General features: G+C 36.4%; 1 protein-coding gene across 4 annotated transcripts in view; it reads right to left on the bottom strand.

Moving 5' to 3' along the window:
- The window catches only part of taok3a (TAO kinase 3a), a 96,001-nt gene that overhangs the window by 29,278 nt on the left and 48,385 nt on the right, over nt 1-18,338 (bottom strand). For all 4 annotated transcript variants that reach the window (XM_073860642.1, XM_073860641.1, XM_073860640.1 and 1 more), the window contains 9 exons: nt 13,767-13,980; nt 11,955-12,026; nt 10,173-10,274; nt 10,009-10,054; nt 9,310-9,406; nt 6,799-6,908; nt 6,617-6,712; nt 5,936-6,029; nt 3,231-3,312 (listed from right to left, as the gene is read on the bottom strand). In XM_073860642.1, coding sequence (XP_073716743.1) covers nt 3,231-3,312; nt 5,936-6,029; nt 6,617-6,712; nt 6,799-6,908; nt 9,310-9,406; nt 10,009-10,054; nt 10,173-10,274; nt 11,955-12,026; nt 13,767-13,904 — 837 coding nt within the window. In that variant the 5' untranslated portion in view covers nt 13,905-13,980. The remainder of the gene's footprint in view (nt 1-3,230; nt 3,313-5,935; nt 6,030-6,616; nt 6,713-6,798; nt 6,909-9,309; nt 9,407-10,008; nt 10,055-10,172; nt 10,275-11,954; nt 12,027-13,766; nt 13,981-18,338) is intronic.

Raw genomic sequence — 18,338 nt, 5'->3', positions numbered from 1 at the left:
TGAAACAAATGTTGTTTTCAGCATATAAAGAGTTTGGTTCCAAAATGCGATAAATGTCCTTCAATTTTAAAAATAGTTCCCGCCAAATTCGGTATTGTATCAAGTATTCAAAAGTCAATTCTTCATTTTACGCAAAATCCGAAATCCGCTGTGTTATTCTGTCATCTTTTCTCCAAACCACGACAAACAACAGTCTTCCTTCTCTGCAGAATGCAATAAATCTGCTTAACCAATCACAGCGCACCATTCCATGCACTGTAAACAATAACGGCGGCGCTTTGAATACACACAAAATCCTAGTTTTCTTCATCTACTTTGGATTTCGTGATCAACAAACAAACAAAAACAAAATAGGAATTTTGATGGCATTGATAAACCTGTGGTGGTTTTCTGTGGCGGGGAAGAAACGTAAGCTATCAAAATCTAATAATTTACGTGTGAGGCACTCGGGCGAAGGAAAAATTGCGGCTGTTGCTTGTTCTCACAAGACAGCATCAAGCTTCTGTCATGCTAACACATTGACCCCAGAGGATCTTATGAAAAACTTTCCATTATTTTACTCAAAGTCAAGGAAAATCGAGCAGGACCAAAACATTTTTTGGCTGATCGCTGTCAAAAAAGTTCAGTGACGACGTCCCAAGGATGACAGCAGCAATGACAGTGTTCTTAATATGATTTAATGCCATTAATGTTTAATTTTTTAATCAGTGTATATCACTAGTCAACTAAATGAATATAACATGGCAAAGATGAATGCACATTTATATATTGATTCAACAGATTATATTGATTCAACAGATTTTTGCTGAAAATCTTTGAAAATCAAATTATGGATTATTATAACCTAAAGATGCTATGTGAATGTTTGTAACTGAAAATAGTGGTTTTCATCTTGTCACTTTCTTGGTATAGAAACCCCTTTTTTACACAAATTAGTCAAAATGGATTTATTGCGTTTTGAAACCAAACTCTTGACATACTTCAGTAAGTTTCCTTAAGAGTCATGTTTGGAAAAAAACAAATTAAAATGCAAATGGGTTAAAGGGTTTCATGTTCACCCAAATTCTCATAATTTACTCACCCTTATGCACGCCATCCTAGATCTACAGTATATGTCTTCAGATGTACACAATTTAGTCATTTATAATAAGTTATACAACAGTTCTTTCTGGTTCTCGAATCTGATTGGCTAAGAGCTATACGATATTGTACTGATTACGGCACAGTAACCGCTTCACCTTTCGTATCATTCCGCCACCTCCGTCAAAGATCAGCGCTCTTGGATGTTACGTTAAACTTAATGGGATTAATGTCTTGTCACATCGTGTGGACGATTAACACTTGGAAAGAGGAATGTAACTTAAACACTAATTTTTTTCTGGAGCTATATCTCTTATCAGAACGCGAAAACACCGTGGAACTGCAGGTAAGCACCGCAGCTTTTAAATGTGGACATTGATCATTTACTTTATCGTGACGTGACTATTAAAACATGTTATGAGATATCGCCACTGGTATATTTATAAGCAGCATGCAAAAACATCTCTGACACTTATAAAAAACAGTTTTATATAGTACTGACAAGAACGAAGTCTAATAATAACCGAGTGCTCGTATCGCGTTAAGATGAAATGGTAAACCAACAGTAACATTATAGAAGTATAGTTTTATTAACTTTTACCTCGCGCCAAAACAATAACAACACAAAAGACACTAAATATGAATAAGAAAACAAGTAATAGTTTCATCATGACACCAAATACTGCTGATTTGATCAAATTTTTTTATTTTGATTTTCAGGCCAACATGAGAGCCAGGCAATCCCTGTCAGAGATGTAGCCCAGAGAGGGCGGTGGTCAGCGGGGCGAGTGAACACTGACGTCCGCTCATGCTTTGGTTCTCATACGTACCGAATCTCACCAAGCAAACGTTCAAACAGGCGCTATCTTTACTAATCGAATGTAGATTTAAATATAATACATATATATTCTCGACTGAACTAATCTTAAAACTACACTTTGTGACCAAGAAATTGTAATATTTAAAAACGGCGAATCCATCCATTGAGTTAATATGAGATTCAAAGCAGCCGAAAGTGTTACCTGTCATTCTGGCTGCCCTCAAATCCGTGGTGGAAAAAGTAGTTCTCAAACAAAGAGGCTTTTAAAATTACTCCGTACTTCGTTTTTCAAACGTGTGCCGTCGAACTGTTGTATAAAAGCAATATCGCTCTCGGAGTCGTGCCTCTGGCCTAATCACAGCCGTGATGATATAGAGCTATATCACACTCCTACTCGAGCGATATTACTTAAATGTCATCATGTTATCATCTTAAGGGCTCATTATAGTTGCATAGGTCCTACGGCGCAGTCGCTTTTCATATAAACTTCTGCGTCGTCGACTTGCAATTACACATGCAGACCGCTAGTAGGCAGTACCCACACGTGTAACAGCCAAAGAAGAAACAGCTTGGCCAGTAAACCCTCAAACGAAGAAGCAGCGGCAGGTTGTTATGTATGATTTGAGAAGACCAGCAGTAATGGAGGTAAATAAACATTGACTTTTGTTGCTGTTCAAGTTAAATCACTTCTCAACTTAGCGCATCTTTGTTCTTACGATCGCAAGCGGAAAGGCCTATGAAGAAATGCGACGCAGATTTTTTTACCTGACGGGAGGGGGTCTAGTGAAACGATCAATCACAGTGCTTGCGGTTGTTAAAAATTTGACAAGGTGCGCGTCAGGCTACGCACAGCCTACGACATAGAACCTATGCACGTCTTTAAATTACACTTTAAATGTGGCTCAACATACCTCCAGCAATACCGTATTTTTAAACAAATATTTGTTTTTGTTCATCTGATGAAAGGAAGTCATGAACATCTGGGATACCATGAGGGTGAGTAAATTCTTAGAGATTCACATCTGGTTGAATTGTCCTTTAATAGATGATATATATATAACACACATTATGTGTTAAGAATGAAGCATTAGCTATCACATGTTCATGCAGTGTACTGCATGTTTCCTGCCTATGACTTTAACACTTGTCAGCGTAAATATAACCCCTGTTTTACAAGAGTATGTTGCCTAGCCACAATCTCATGTGTTTAGGATCGTGACTCAAAGTGAGAAATCTATATGACAGAAGCGTGTGGGCTCTAGGAAGCCTTAGCGATGCATGTGAGGGACTTTATGTGTGACATGAACATCATGTGTATGAGATTACTCACCCGCAGGAGCTCGGCTGAGGAGGGTCTGTCCTGAGGAATCTTTAATAGGCAGTAGTCAACGAAACTCCGGAATGCATCCGACCTTTGCAAAATAACACAACAAGTGAGTTAGACGCCAAAGTTTTGTTCCAGGAAAAGCATAATAGTAACAATAACAATAATAATAATAAAAGTAGTAGTAGTATTATGCAGGATAAGAACAGTGATGCTTTTGCTTCACAGACACTAATTTAATAAATTAAAAACATTACTGAAGGATTTTCAAAATCCACATAACTTGCAATACATTGTACGTTCCACATTTCGGAAAAAAACTAACAGGATATGCATTAAGAAACAAGGAGTTATAATAAATATATATTTTTAATGAGTTTATTTTTCACATAATAATGAAAAATAACATGCCCAGCTGTATTTCTGATTTCATGAACATATCTTTTTATATAAATGAACCCTCAGTTCACCCTATATACTAACACCACATTATACCTCCGACACTAAAAAAACAACAACAGAATATGCATTAAGAAACTGGGGGCCTTTTCATTTATTTTTTATTATTTTAGGGCTGTAAAAATAAATTAATCGATTAATCATATACAAAATAAAGGCTTGTTTTTGCATAATATGTGTGTGCGCACTGTGTGTTATTATTTTGTTATATTTATTTATTTATATTTATATATTTTTATATTATACATAAATAAAAAAAATATGCATAAATAATTTTTTTCTTAAATGTATACATGCATGTGTGTATTTATATATAGACGGTTTCAGCAGTAACAACATAAACAAGCGGCTGTCGCGGTCCGCACGTAACTTCCGGTAAACTCTGCTAAGAATAAATAACAACAAAGTTCTTTAAATGTAGTTTATTTATATAACAAGCAAAAAACAACACATAAATTACCTAGGAAACCAAAACATTTTTTATTTTCGACAAGGCATTTGTTCAAAAGATCAGTTTAGCAACTAGTCAGACCATTAAAAAATGAAATCGGAAGTAAACTTCGGATCGCGTCAGCGCACGTGCGTCCGATGAAACGGTCTATACATAATAATTACACACAAATATATTATGTAAACACAAACTTTTATTCTGTATGCAATTAATCACGCAAAATTTTTTGACAGCCCTAATTATTTAATAATAAATATTTTTTTTCGTAAGTTTATTTTTCACTCATTAATGCTAATATTGTATTTAGATTTTTTGATGAAGATAACCATGAAAAAGTGATATTTTCCTTCAACACAACATGCATAGATGCATTTCTGATTTCATATATTTATTTTCATATTTATTTTCTTCTAGAAATCACAGGGTGGATTTAGTCTTTTTGTCATTCATCTCAATGTCAATCAACCTCAGTTCTTCCTATATTATACTTGCAACACATTGTACCTCAGTCATTTCGGGGGGAAAAAAACTTTTGATTTTTTATTATTTTAGAATAAATAAATAATTTATATTTATATTTATTAGGGCTGGGTATTGATTCAGATGTTCCAGATCGATTCGATTTCGATTCACAAGCTATCAAATCGATTCAATTTCGATTCTCGGTTCAATTTACGATTTCGATTCTCGGATCTGTTTTTATACTCCATTCAACTCAATGAATATAGATTTAATACAAATACTATATTTATAAAAAAGAACAGGGAACATACATTTACAAGTGGGTAATTAATAAAAAGAAATTTATAGCCACAAACCTGTATATTAAACTCTTTTATTTTAGGTACACTTGGGTACATTAAAACAGAACCCAGCTCTAATTTTCAAATGCATACAATTATGTTAAATACAATAAAATTTTGATGCAGGATGAAAAATGTATGCTGAAAAAAGTCAGACCAGTCGCATTCTTTGATCAAACAGGATCAGGTTATTTCATAAAAAATAAAAAAGATTTGTGGCCTTTGAGAAAAGATTTTGAATCGACCACATAAAAACGATTAATCGAAAAATTGATTTTTTTTTGCACAGCCCTAGTAAACACATGGCTTATATTAATATTTATATTAATATTTATATTAATATTTATATTTATATTTATATTTATATTTATATTTATATTTATATTTATATTTATATTTATATTTATATTTATATTTATATTTATATTTATATTTATATTTATATTTATATTTGGGTTTATTGGCACTTTGACATTGAGATAAATGTGTCCCAATCAACCTTGATTCATCTTATATAATCTCTAATAGTCTCAGAAGTCATGAGACTAAAGGTGAACATCTCTCCTCTATATCCAAAAAGACAGAAAAAAACTCAGATATTGCTAAAGAAACTTTTTGGTGTCAATAAAATTCTGGTACATCTAGACGACCTTTCAATTCTGAGATATATTGACCAGGTACATTTGCTTTAAAGACCAATAAGCTCTTATAGCTCAGTTTTACAGTAGGTCACAGTGCAGAGGCAGGAACTGAACGTTGGCTTGTGTAATGCAAGCAAGTTCAGACTTTATAAAGAATCGCCAGATACAGGGTCATGGTTATTGCGTAAGACTTACAAAGCATCTGTGTTTGTTAAAGTGAAGCGAGTGGTCGAGAAAGCATGTGTTTGATGAGTAGGAGTATGCGCACGTGTGCATATCTATACGAGTGAGTCAACCGCTGTTTGTTTGAAGTTTAAGTCAGTTTGAGGTGGTGCTATTGTGTTGATTGACACTCACCACTCATTGGACTGTAAGGTGGGAGAGTCGTTTTGGGCGATGTGGTACAAGGCACTCATAGCGTTCATGTTGAAGAGAGGAGGCTTGCGTTCAGCTGGAAAAAAGGCAGAGAAAACAATTCATGTAAATGACAAATGTAAAGATTTAAATAATTTTTTATATTCAAAGTAATGCAAAATAATTATAAAATAATTTGTGTTTTAAATGGCAAAGTTTCCATACTTTACTGGAAGAGATGCAGATAAATTTGATATGCATGGACAGATCAATGAGTACGTCACACGAAACATTACTTTGGTGATTAAATAAAATAATATATTTTTTGGTGAGTTCAGTGTGCAGATTCCTTTTTTTTTGTCTTATTTAGTAGTATTTTTGGATTCCGGCACCTGCTAGTGTTTGAGTCTCCCTCTCTAGTATTTATACGTCACAGGCTTGCCAGAAATTTGAGTCAGGGGGTCGTATTTCGCACCCTGATATTAGGGCCTTTTTAAAGTGTACTGCCCCAGTGACAGCTAGAGAACATATTTTTACCAGTTTTTTCTAACAGTGTAGTAAGTGAAGTACTCAAATCCTGGCATATCTCCTCTGATTAAATGGTAAGTGAAATATAGCTGACATATATCAAAAATAAAAAAATATTTATTTATTTTGATGTGTAGACACACAAGGCAAACTGACCCAGCTCAATGCAGGTGATCCCCAGTGACCAGACGTCCACCTTTCCCTCATACTGGCCCTCATCCATGGCTAAAATCACTTCTGGAGCCATCCAGTGTTAATAACACACATGTTAATGTTTCATTAACCCAGATTCAATCTAATGTGGTGTCTCGCTAACACGTGAACAGTTACTGACCAGTATGGAGTTCCCACAAAGGAGTTGGCAGGTGAGGCGACGGAAGCGGATCCAAAATCAGCCAGTTTGACCTGACCGGGTTCTGTCAGCAGAATATTTCCAGCCTTCACATCTCTACAGGATCACACATCAAAAGTTTTAACAGAATATAACAAGTTCACGTTATTTAGTTCGTAGTATTTAAATACAATTAAATTTATGTATACATGGATAAAAATGTGTGGTATTAAGCAGTTTAATTACAAAATAGAGGAATGCTAATACATTTTTGTTAAATAAATAATGACACACCATATGTCACGTGTTGTTGTTCTGAGGTTGTTTAGGACCAGATTATTTTTTTATTATGTTCTGATACATAAAACCACAAAATTCAAAGAGGGTGTACTTTGTTACTGTATACATTTGTGTTACATACACACAGAATCGATATACAATTACATGCTAAATGGTGCGATTTGTAGTTTAATTTGATTAGCTCAATACAATAATGCTATATGATAATACTTTTTTCTACAATTCCTTTGAACTTAATTGAAAAAAAATTATAACAATAATTCGCTTGATGATTGTTGATCATCCCTTAGCTAAAACTATGAATATAGATGACCTTTTGAAGTATTAAAATCATTCCTTATTGCAAACTATTGTGGTATACCAATTTACGAAATTGCCGTTAATTCAATGTATTGTTCAACCCTAATACATACACTGTAAAAAAGACTTGTTGGTTCAACTTAAAGTGGACATTTCACAAGACTCTTTTAAGATGGAAAATAAATCTTTGGTGTCCCCAGAGTACGTAAAGTTTTAGCTCAAAATACTATACAGATAATTTATTACAGAATGTTAAAATTGCTACTTTAAAGGTGCAGTGTGTAAATTTTAGCAGCATCTAGTGGTGAGGTTGCGAATTGCAACCAACGGCTAAATCCACTGCTCACCCCTTGCTTTTGAAGCGCATAGAGAAGCTACAGTAGCCGCCACCGGTAAAACATGTCATCGTCAGAGACAACTTAGTAAAAAAAGTTTGTCCGTTAAAGGCTTCTGTAGAAACATGGCGGCACAAAATGGCGACCTCCATGTAAGGGGACCCTCGTGTATGTAGATAAAAACGTCTCATTCTAAGGTAATAAAAACATAACGGTTCATTATAAAAAGATCTTTATACACGCCTGATAATATAGTTTTGTATATTATTTAGCATTTTTTCAAGAGATCCTTCTAAAAATTACACACTGCACCTTTAAGTGTGAGCAAAAATGCGATTTTGGGCGTGTCCTTTAAAATGCAAATAAGCTGATCTCTGCAATGAATGGCTGTGCAGTGGTTGGATAGTGCCGATTGAGTGGCGGTATAATCCCCTTCTGACATCACAAGGGGAGCCAAATTTCAATTACCTATTTTTTCACATGCTTGCAGAGAATGGTTTACCAAAACTAATGCTACGTACACACCAAAATCAGGGCATTGCGTTACTCGCTCTAGATTACTTGCGGGATTTAACTTTGTCATGCAAATTTTCTGCTCGAGTTGAATATTTTCAGCTTGGGCGAAGACGCGTTTGAGGCAAATAGCGCGTGTTTTCACGGCAAACGTGCCGCCCATTCACATTGCCCCACGCGAGGACGCGTCTGATCATGTCTTTGCATTGACTTTGTATGTAATCTACTCGCACAAATCGTTGAACTCGCATCTGGTGTGAACCCACAGTTAGTTACAGGGTTGATCTTTTTCACATTTTCTAGGTTGCTAGAAGCACTGGGGACCCAATTATAGCACTTAAACATGAAAAAAGTCAGATTTTCATGATATGTCCCCTTTAAAACAAGTTACCTGGTTGCCTTAAAATTAAAAAAACTTACAAATATAAGTTAACTAAAAATTTTAAAGGAACCAGGTAACTTACTGTTTTAAGTTGAACCAATATTGTTATAGTTGAACCAGAGTCTGTAAGTTGCCCGCCAAAGCACATTCTACTAATAGCCATTTTTTACTAGCCTCAATTTTAATATTTATTTATTACATATTTTTATATTAACTTGGTTATTGTTCTATGTATGTTAACATTTTAAACAATGATAAAACATAATCAACAAGTAAAATAAAATAAATCAACAAGTAAACCAAAAAAGTTGAGTAGACCATATTAAAAAAGTAGCCCTCCAGATTGTGTTATCTACTGTGGTAGCCTGGCTCACAAAAAGGTTGAAGACCCCTGGTCTAGATACTGTATACTGTATATAAATACTTTAATAAATACACACACACACACACACACACACACACACACACACACACACACACACACACACACACACACACACACACACACACACACACACACACACACAGAGACACACACACAGAGACACACACAGCAGTTTGTTGAATAAATGTCATGCTGAGGTAAGCGGACACAGTTAGGGGTTAAAGTTAAAGATTCATCCGTCATGCGTCCACGCCTGCTGAAGAAGCGGAAGAGTAAACGGTTATCTGTTAGATGACGGCTTACCTGTGGATCATGTTATGGGAATGTAGGTAAGCCAGTCCTAGCAAGGCACCATGGGTAATGGCAGCAATTTCAACCTCTTGCAGTGGCTTCTTGTGAACTGGAAGAAACACACAGATGTTTTAATGACACCGTAAAACATGTGCTCTGGAATTACACAGCTTTGTTGTTACACATGCACGTGGGCATCCCAACCAAAAATATAAACAACTGTAGTCATCTGATGCTTTGTGAAGTGACACTGCAACTTTTTGGTACTTGATCCGCCCCCACAGACGATGATGGACAACGTGATTGGAAAACAGGTTTTAATTTAAACAGATGTTGCCAAAATGACTCAAACAATGACATAATGGCGAGTCGAACTGGAATTTCTCAATTCTTCATTCACGCGCACACAAAGCGATAATTGGAACCAACAGTCTATCATTAAAGCCGTGGACGTTGCCATGACAACCAATGAAGAAAACAAAAACATGAAAGCGATGGTGGTTCAATAGTGACATTCTAAAAAAACACAATGGCTTTTATAACGCGTCTGAGATGCGGTAAATAAAGGCCTTCAGTGCAGAAACAGCTCCAATAATTACTTTGGCACTGTGTAAGTTTGTGTCGTACTTGCATGTGTGTGTGTGTGTGTGTGTGTGTGTGTGTGTGTGTGTGTGTGTGTTAGTATAAAGCGAGTTTGAAGTGTGAACTCACCTTCTAACAAGTCTGATGCAGAGCCCAGACAATACTCCATCACAAGCTAAATAAAAAAGTAAGGAAAAGGAGTAAAAAGGCACGTTTCCCCCACGAAATCTTGAATTGAATTTAAAGTAAAAGCATTAATAGATGCATTATTAAAGCAATATGGCTGTACGAACCCAAGCTGTGTTGTCCTTCAAGTAGCAGCCTTTGTATTCGATAGTGTTTGGATGCCGCAGCTGTTCCAAAAACTTCACCTCTTTAATAATGTCCTGCCACTTCTAAACAAAGTAAACCCAAGAAAACACACACACGGAAGAGGATGGACCATTAGCTTCTCAATGACCAAGACATAGGCTGATAACTTAAAGGATAGTTCACCCCAAAATAAAAATTGTGTCACCATTTACTTTCGCCAAAATGAAAACACCACAGTTTTTAAATGTTTTAGTATGTTCTTACCTCAACATAGACTAATTAATACATACATATCTTTATTCAATGCATGCACTTAATCTATGTACAGCACATTGTCAATGTGTTAGCATTTAGCCTAGCCCCATTTATTCCTTAGGATCCAAACAGGGATGAATTTAGAAGCCACCAGACACTTCCATGTTTTTCCTGTTTGAGGACCGTTACATGAGTAGTTACACGTATGGTGGCACAAAATAAAACGTGGCGATTTTTTAAGCAGATAAAATGAAACTATATTGTATCGCGGAAGAGCACTTAATTTGCAGCACTTCGACCTCGGGCGCAGTAATATTGCCGGAAGTTTGAGCGAGAGGGGGGGTAGTCAGGAGTGACGATGTTCATGCGCGCCGAGGTTAAAGTGCTCCGCCCAAGTAGCAGTGCTTCGCCTTCTGAGAATATAGTTCCCAGTATGTACACGCTGTGACTATCCAAATCACAAAATATAAATAGGAAAATGTTGCCGTAATTTGTCACTTATTGGGAGCAGTATGCTAGCTGGAGCCATTTACTTCTTTGTGCTAAAATAAGCTAGCGGTGGGTGCGTCAGACAGAGTTACGGGACGCATCGATATAAAAAGGTTATGTATGGACTTATCTAACTCTGGGGGATACGGTGAATAAGCTAAAGTCCCAAAAAGTCGGCGTGTTCCTTTATCATATGAGCTTATTTCTAGGGATGTGACGATACTTCGCAGTACGATACTTTAAAAAAAATGCCACGATGTTGCATCGTGCATGATGGGGATATTTATACGATGATGTTCTTTAAATTTTATTTGTTGACCGGTCAACACGTGATCTACTTTGCGCCAGCGTCACCTAGTGGGTTAAGCAAAGGACATTGTATAGAAGTGTTAGGCTTTAAAAAAAAATGTTAGAAAAAAATAGGGGGCCTGTGCCCCAGTAGAGCTTTATATCTAACAACGCCCCTGCTAAGTGCCTTAATTCCAATTTTATGTAAAATTTCCCTTTTTTCAGTGACAGACCTGCAGAACAGAAGGTTCAGTTAAGCTTTAAAATGTTAAAATTCTTTATTAAGTTATATGTACAACAAAAAAAGTTACTGAAATTGTTAATAAAAAACCCGTGATGTGTATCGTATCGCGATCCAAGCACCGAGATACAAATCAAACCGTGAGCTTAGTGTATCGTTACACCCCTACTTATTTCACATGAGCTTTTAAGCAACTAAGATGTACACTTAGTACACAAAGTTATTTACATGTGGCACAAATTTCAGTCAATAATAATATTTTTTTTCAAAATAGGACACTTTAAATAACTATAATAATCATACAATCTATCCAAAACACGCCATTACTGAATAGCTAAATAAAATATTTTAATTTTATCATTAAGGTCAATCACCTTCGAAAGAAGTTAACCCAAGTAAAGGTCTGTTGAATAAAGAACTATCTAGTTTATACTTAAACTATTTAAGACAACAGAACTATCAGATGACAGCGGTTGAGTTCATCTCTCACCTCAGTGGTCTGTTTGCCATTGTAGGACATCTTCTTAATGGCCACCACCTCATTGGAGTAGGAGTTTCGGGCCTGTGGGGAAGCAAAATACATTTTTATTTTTGGTCTTTTTTGAGAGCTCATACAAACAGGATGGGAAATGACGCGTGCCATACTCCATCTCACAACGGTCGTATTAGTTTAAAGGGCAATGAAAATTGAAAAATGAAAAACACAAAATAAAAAGATATTTTGATGAATGATGGCAAGCACACACTTGACGATACCTATTGATATCCACAGTATTTGTTTTTTTCCTACTATGGAAGTCAATAGGTGCTGTCAACTGTGTGGTTACCATCATTTATTAAAATATCTTCTTTTGTGTTCAACAGACATGAGGGTTATAGCTCAGTGGTAGAGCATGGTGTTAAAAGCCCAAAAGGACATGGGTTCAAACCCAGGGAGCACAAATATTGATAAAAAATGTATACCTAAAGCACAGCAAGTCGCTTTGGATAAAATTGACATGTGTGCTTACCACTGTCACATCTCCAATAAAACTTACTTTTTAAGTAACAAAACACTGTAGAGTACTTTACCATACTTTATCAAGCAAGCTTAGTGACTTTTTTAAGGAAATAATTGCTATATAGCTATTTTTATCAAGGAATTAATTCTCTCATCCTTTGCCATACCTATCTGCCATCATTATGTGCTCTCAGTTGGCCCTTGCATTGAACATCTTCTCAAAGAGAAGGGGGAATTTGCATGACAAATTCAAGTCTTGCCACAGATTTGGCATCAGAGGTTTTACGCTTATAGTTCTTAGATTAAGAAATGCACAAGAACTTGTCATGAGACTGCAGCTGACTTTGACTGTGCTGCTGATTCCACAATGCAATATTTAACTTAAATTAAAGAATTGATAGAGAGAAAGAAATAAGATAATCAAATTTGTGTTTTAAAAGCTATTCTGATCTCTGCTGACTCACTGTCTGCAGCTGCGTTTTACTCACCCTTTACATAAACCTGACCGAGGAAGTAACTGAAAATATCAACAGAACAAAGACCACATTCACATCTAAATAGAGGACTATCCTTAATGGCATTCAATACAATGCACATCACATTTAAATAGCATTTTCCAGTTTTCACATTCAACAAAAAATATTATACAGTTTTAATCTAAATTAAAGTTAGAAAAATTGTAAACCAGAATCAATCCCTCATTTCTAGTTATACTTGATTACTTTATAATTATTGATTCCTGCTGGTCAATTATGGCATTTTGTAGAATGTTTTACAAAGTAACCATTGTAAAAAAAAAAATAACCAGTGTATAATTTACTGCTGTCAATAAAGCAAATGTTGCGAAGATGTTATCAACGTTGGTTAGACTGTGAATTAGGGATGCATAACGATTAATCGCGATTAATCTATAGCAGAATAAAACATTTTGTTAACATTGTATATCTGTGTGAACTGTGTATAATAAGTATGCATATATAAATATACACATATGCATGTATAATTTTAAGAAAAAAAATCATTTATATATATTATGCATTTATAATTATATATAATATAAATTATACATAAATATTCAAATGTATATACACATGCAAACATTTCTTAAATATATACACGCATGTGTGTGCATTTATTTATACAAAGTTAGCATTCACACATATATGATGTAAACAAATACTTTTATTCTGATAAAGATTAATCGCGATTAATCGTTAAGCATCCCTACCGCGAATGCCTAGTTATTATTTTGCTCAACCTTTGTAACAAAAGCAGTTGAATAAATATATCCTTAACACTCACAAAATACACTGCTCCGAAACTCCCATGACCAATCTCATGCAGGTCGCAGAAGACTTCCTCCGGGTCATCCTTGAAAAAGAGGTTGCCAAACTCTGCATCTTTCAGGGTTCCCCCCTTCCGTGTGGAAGATGGCATCATGAGTTAGACGAAACCTCTAAGGTCCACGTGCTTCTGCTCACCTTCATTCAGCAGGCCCGGCATTTACCTGCTTTGCCTGTAAAAACAAAAAATCATAACATTAACCGTACACCAGTAGGTCCAATGCCTTAAAAAAATTAATACAGCATGTAACACAGGGCTTAAAGGACACCTATTATACAAAATTTGGACATGAATGTGTGTTGGTAGCCTGGGTTTCCCCATGCTGCCTTGCACACAAATGTATTCACGCTGCAAGTTTACCATGGAAAATATGGACCAATTTTGCCCCTGAAATAGGGAACCAATCACAGAATGGGGAGGGGGCAGCAAGACGATGACGACGTCTATGCGACACACCAAAGCAGTTTTGTTTATCCAGCCATTAACTGAATCCTATTACCATAGTTTTCACCCTCAGAAAGTTGTACGCTGTGTGCCATTTCTCAATAGTAAAATATTGTCTCGGGTGGTATTCACAGGAATCAGATTTATTTTAACTGAAAACACTCCCTGTCTCCTTTGGTAAGGGAGTGAGGAGCAGAAGCTAACCCTAACCCTAACTTGGGCGGATGGCTTAGAGATCATGGGAAGACAGCTCAACGTCTGGCATCATGCTTACACATACAGTGGCCACCTATGTGAAACTGCTTACGGAGTACACAAGCGGCCATTGACCAAAGACCTAAAGGTGGAGACAGTCTATTCAATAGAGACTGAACACATGTACAGATGAATATTAGCACATTCATCATAATACAAATCACCACTGTCACTCAGCATAAAACAAATTCAAGCTTAACTTGTATTGCACATCATTAACTCAAGGCGACCGTGATTGGGCGTCCTTTTCCACCGGCAACAGCCACCACAATGTCTTGAAGTTGCATCATGTCTGTCTGACTATCTGTCTGCCGTCTTCCAACTCAGGTTGTCGTGTTGCCGCCTTCCACCTTTGGTTTAACCTGCGTTTCTGAACACGAAAGCACGTTCAATGAGCCTCATAGGGCGAGATTTAGAGATCTTCATCCAATCAGATTGCAGCAACAGGAGAGACAGACCCGCTTCAGGACAAGACCAAAGGGGGGATTGATGAGGTGAGATGATGCAACGTAGAACCAACAGGTTGTAAGAGACGAACGTCGAGAAAGTGAGAGAGAGTCAGTCTAATAACAACACGTCCATACTGGTTAAAACAAAACATCGGTAGAAATAACTGTAAATCTACCGCTGCATAGTTGCCGAGCTTGAGAGATTAGCAAGCAGGCTTAGCATGAGACCCTCTGGGTTTCATGACTTTTACCCTACATAACGTTCCTTGTGTTGTAATGTCCCAGCGAAAAGCTGTCGACATTATTTATTTATCTGTGAATGTGTGTGCACTGTTAAATAAAACATAGGGTTGACATGCGAGTGAGAGAACCATTTTACATCAGAGATCTTAAACCACAGTCCACCTCCATTTGAAAGGATCTCCACAAACGTGTGAAAACCACAACCCACCTGTCACGACATCCATGCACAAACAGTGGGCATGTTTAACAAAAAATAAATAAACTTTATTCTGCAATGTGTGTAATTCTAACTTGGTAAATTGCAGAAAATTGCAGAACAAATTTTCAATTATTTTTCAACTCCTAAGGTCTTGGATCCATCTCTCCTTATAGGAAAATTATGGGGGATATAAAACGGATCAAATGGACCACAGAATACTGAATTTTTTTAATACAACCCCTCCATATTTAAGATCTGTAGAGTATTTAAAGCATTGGTGGTCATTTATACCAAAATTTATTTTGGGGGTCCAAAAACTCACGCCGCATTTTGACGTGTTTTCTCCTTATAATAGCAGAATCAACTTAAAATACTCCATCATTAATAATCATACACTTACGTGTTATACATCATTTGAAACTGTGAAGGGTCTTCTTTAATTTGTGTACATTCACAATAAGATCAAATCTTTGTGTTTGTATCAAATAAAGAAAATAAATAGGGTGCGAAATCAGACATTTCTGTCTCCGCCAGCTGTGTCTCAAAACACGTTACAAAAATCAATTGAAACTGTGAATACTCGTCACACAAACATGATACACAACACATATCCAAAGAAAGCCTTAAATGTCTACTTTTAAACAAACTTATTATAATCGAAAACAAATATTGCCTGTTTATATAATTTGTATTGAGAAAAAATTGCCCAGTAACAAAGATTTACTTGTTAATTTGTTTTTCCATGACATATATTGAAATTATACTTTGCTGGGGATGTATTAAAAAATCTTTTTCAGAAATGATACAGTTTTTGCATTTTGTTTGCTTTCCACAGACGTATTTCTAAGATAGATAACAGTGACCATTAGGAGTCAAAACAACAACAACTTTTCCAGAGTTAACCCTGGTGTCCTTTATATTAGCTGTATATGTATTAGGGATGTCCCGATCCGATCACGTGATCGGAAATCGGCCCCGATCACGTGGTTTCAGACTCGATCGGAATCGGCCGTTACCTCCCGATCAGGACTTGGATACATATGCAGGGTTTAAAATCCATTAAGGTCTTGCTCTGCTCCATGCCAGTGTATGCGCTGCGCTGGTGCTTGTGAACTGATGAGAAGAGAATAGGCTTGTTCGACTTCATGCAGCGCCACAAGAACCGTCAGCCGGATGACGTCAAAGTTCCGCGAGAGATTTAAAAACAAACTCCTCTGTATGATTTCGCCGATCACTCTTGCAGTAGTTTGACGTCACCCGGCTGTCGTGTTGCGGCCCCGCATGAAGTGGAACGAGCCTGTTGACGTGTTTTCATTTATAGGCTTCACACTCGTGCGTGCAAGGAACCCACGGCAAAACCGGATTTTAACCGCTCATTTAAACGACGCGTTGATCGTTTTTGTCACCATGTGCTCAGACGCTCAGTCACTCATGTCTAACTCAGAACCTCAAGAACGCGCATTCGCGCAGGATACTGTAGAGAGAGATAGAGAGAGAGGTAAGAATGGTGCCCACGTCGAGAAAACTATAGAAGTCTAGAAACAAAGTATTAAAGTATGTATAGCCATTTCACTCATCTCATTACAATATGTTAACTAGATAACTGGATGCTGATTGTATAGTTTAATAAAATAATGTATTTTGATTATACAGATTAATTACGACCTAACTATAGGTATTTTATAACTAACTGCTGACCAGCTTAGGGAATCTTATAAGATATACTGTATTGCTGAATCAGTATGTTGTTTTTCTTGTTAATTGAGTCTTTTTGGGTAGTCTATCTTATGCATAGAATTAGTCAAGGAGGTTGATTCTTATAACTTCCTTCCAAGTTTGATCAATTGTGCATAATGACATGTGCAACAAATGCATATAGGGTGTCAGACTCATAGATTTGCATAATTTAAAGTTCAGTTTTTAAAGTTTGGGTCAACATGTGGCACAGCTTTAAAACTGAAAAAATTATAAAATCCTATCAGAGGTCCAAAATGTCATTGAAACACACCAGTGGCTTTGCTGTCAACCTGTTACCCCTCAAACCCTCCATCCCAACAGAGCATACCCACAAAACAAATCCCAATTTAACCCCTGTACATATACTATATATATTCTCGTTATTTTTAACACATCTATAGTTATGCGCTGGCACAGAGTTAGACTCTTTTGACTCCACACAGAAACAGCAATGCGTGCGGCATGACATAAGGAACATCCTGGTTCTGTTTTTTTCGCTCTTATTTATTCTTTTTTTATGTATTATAGAAGTATCGGATCGGGACTCGGTATCGGCAGATACTCAAAATCAAATGACTCGGACTCGGACTCGAGGGCAAAAAAACCTGATCGGGACATCCCTAATATGTATATGCATAAATACTGAGGAAAAATACTGAAATAATGATATACTGAAAAAAAATTAATCATATGCTGCTTTAATAAAGGTGATTGGGTCATGATACGATGCTTTGACTTGTATGTAAGCATTTATTCCACTTTATAGAAAATACAGAGATCTTGAATTTATCGCAACTCATCACAAAATTCTTTAAAGGTCACGTTCTTCCTGATACCATTTTTTAAACCCTAGTTAGTGTGTAATGTTGCTATAATAGCATAAATAATACAGGTAAAATGATAAAGCTCAAAGTTCACTGCCAGGCGATATATTTTCTTCAATAGAATTCCTCTTTAAAAGCCTACAACGAACGGCAAGTTTGGACTACAGCCCTCTATTTCCTGCTTTAATGACGTCAGTAAAACAGTTCGTTGACTAAAATCCGCCCACAGGAATACGTCAGTCACCAGCTTTGGCTCAAACGGCTCTGCTAAGCTAAGCACACTAAACAAACTACACAATCAGAGCTCGTTACGTATTTCGGAAGGAGGGACTTCACAGAACAAGGAAGACATCAGCCTGTTTTGAGGACAGTGAAAACA

Source organism: Misgurnus anguillicaudatus, chromosome 22 (assembly GCF_027580225.2).
Source record: "Misgurnus anguillicaudatus chromosome 22, ASM2758022v2, whole genome shotgun sequence".
In the NCBI taxonomy this organism is placed as follows: domain Eukaryota; kingdom Metazoa; phylum Chordata; class Actinopteri; order Cypriniformes; family Cobitidae; genus Misgurnus; species Misgurnus anguillicaudatus.
The sequence above is the reverse complement of the archived record's forward strand: the minus strand, read 5'-3'. Positions and strand labels throughout refer to the sequence as shown.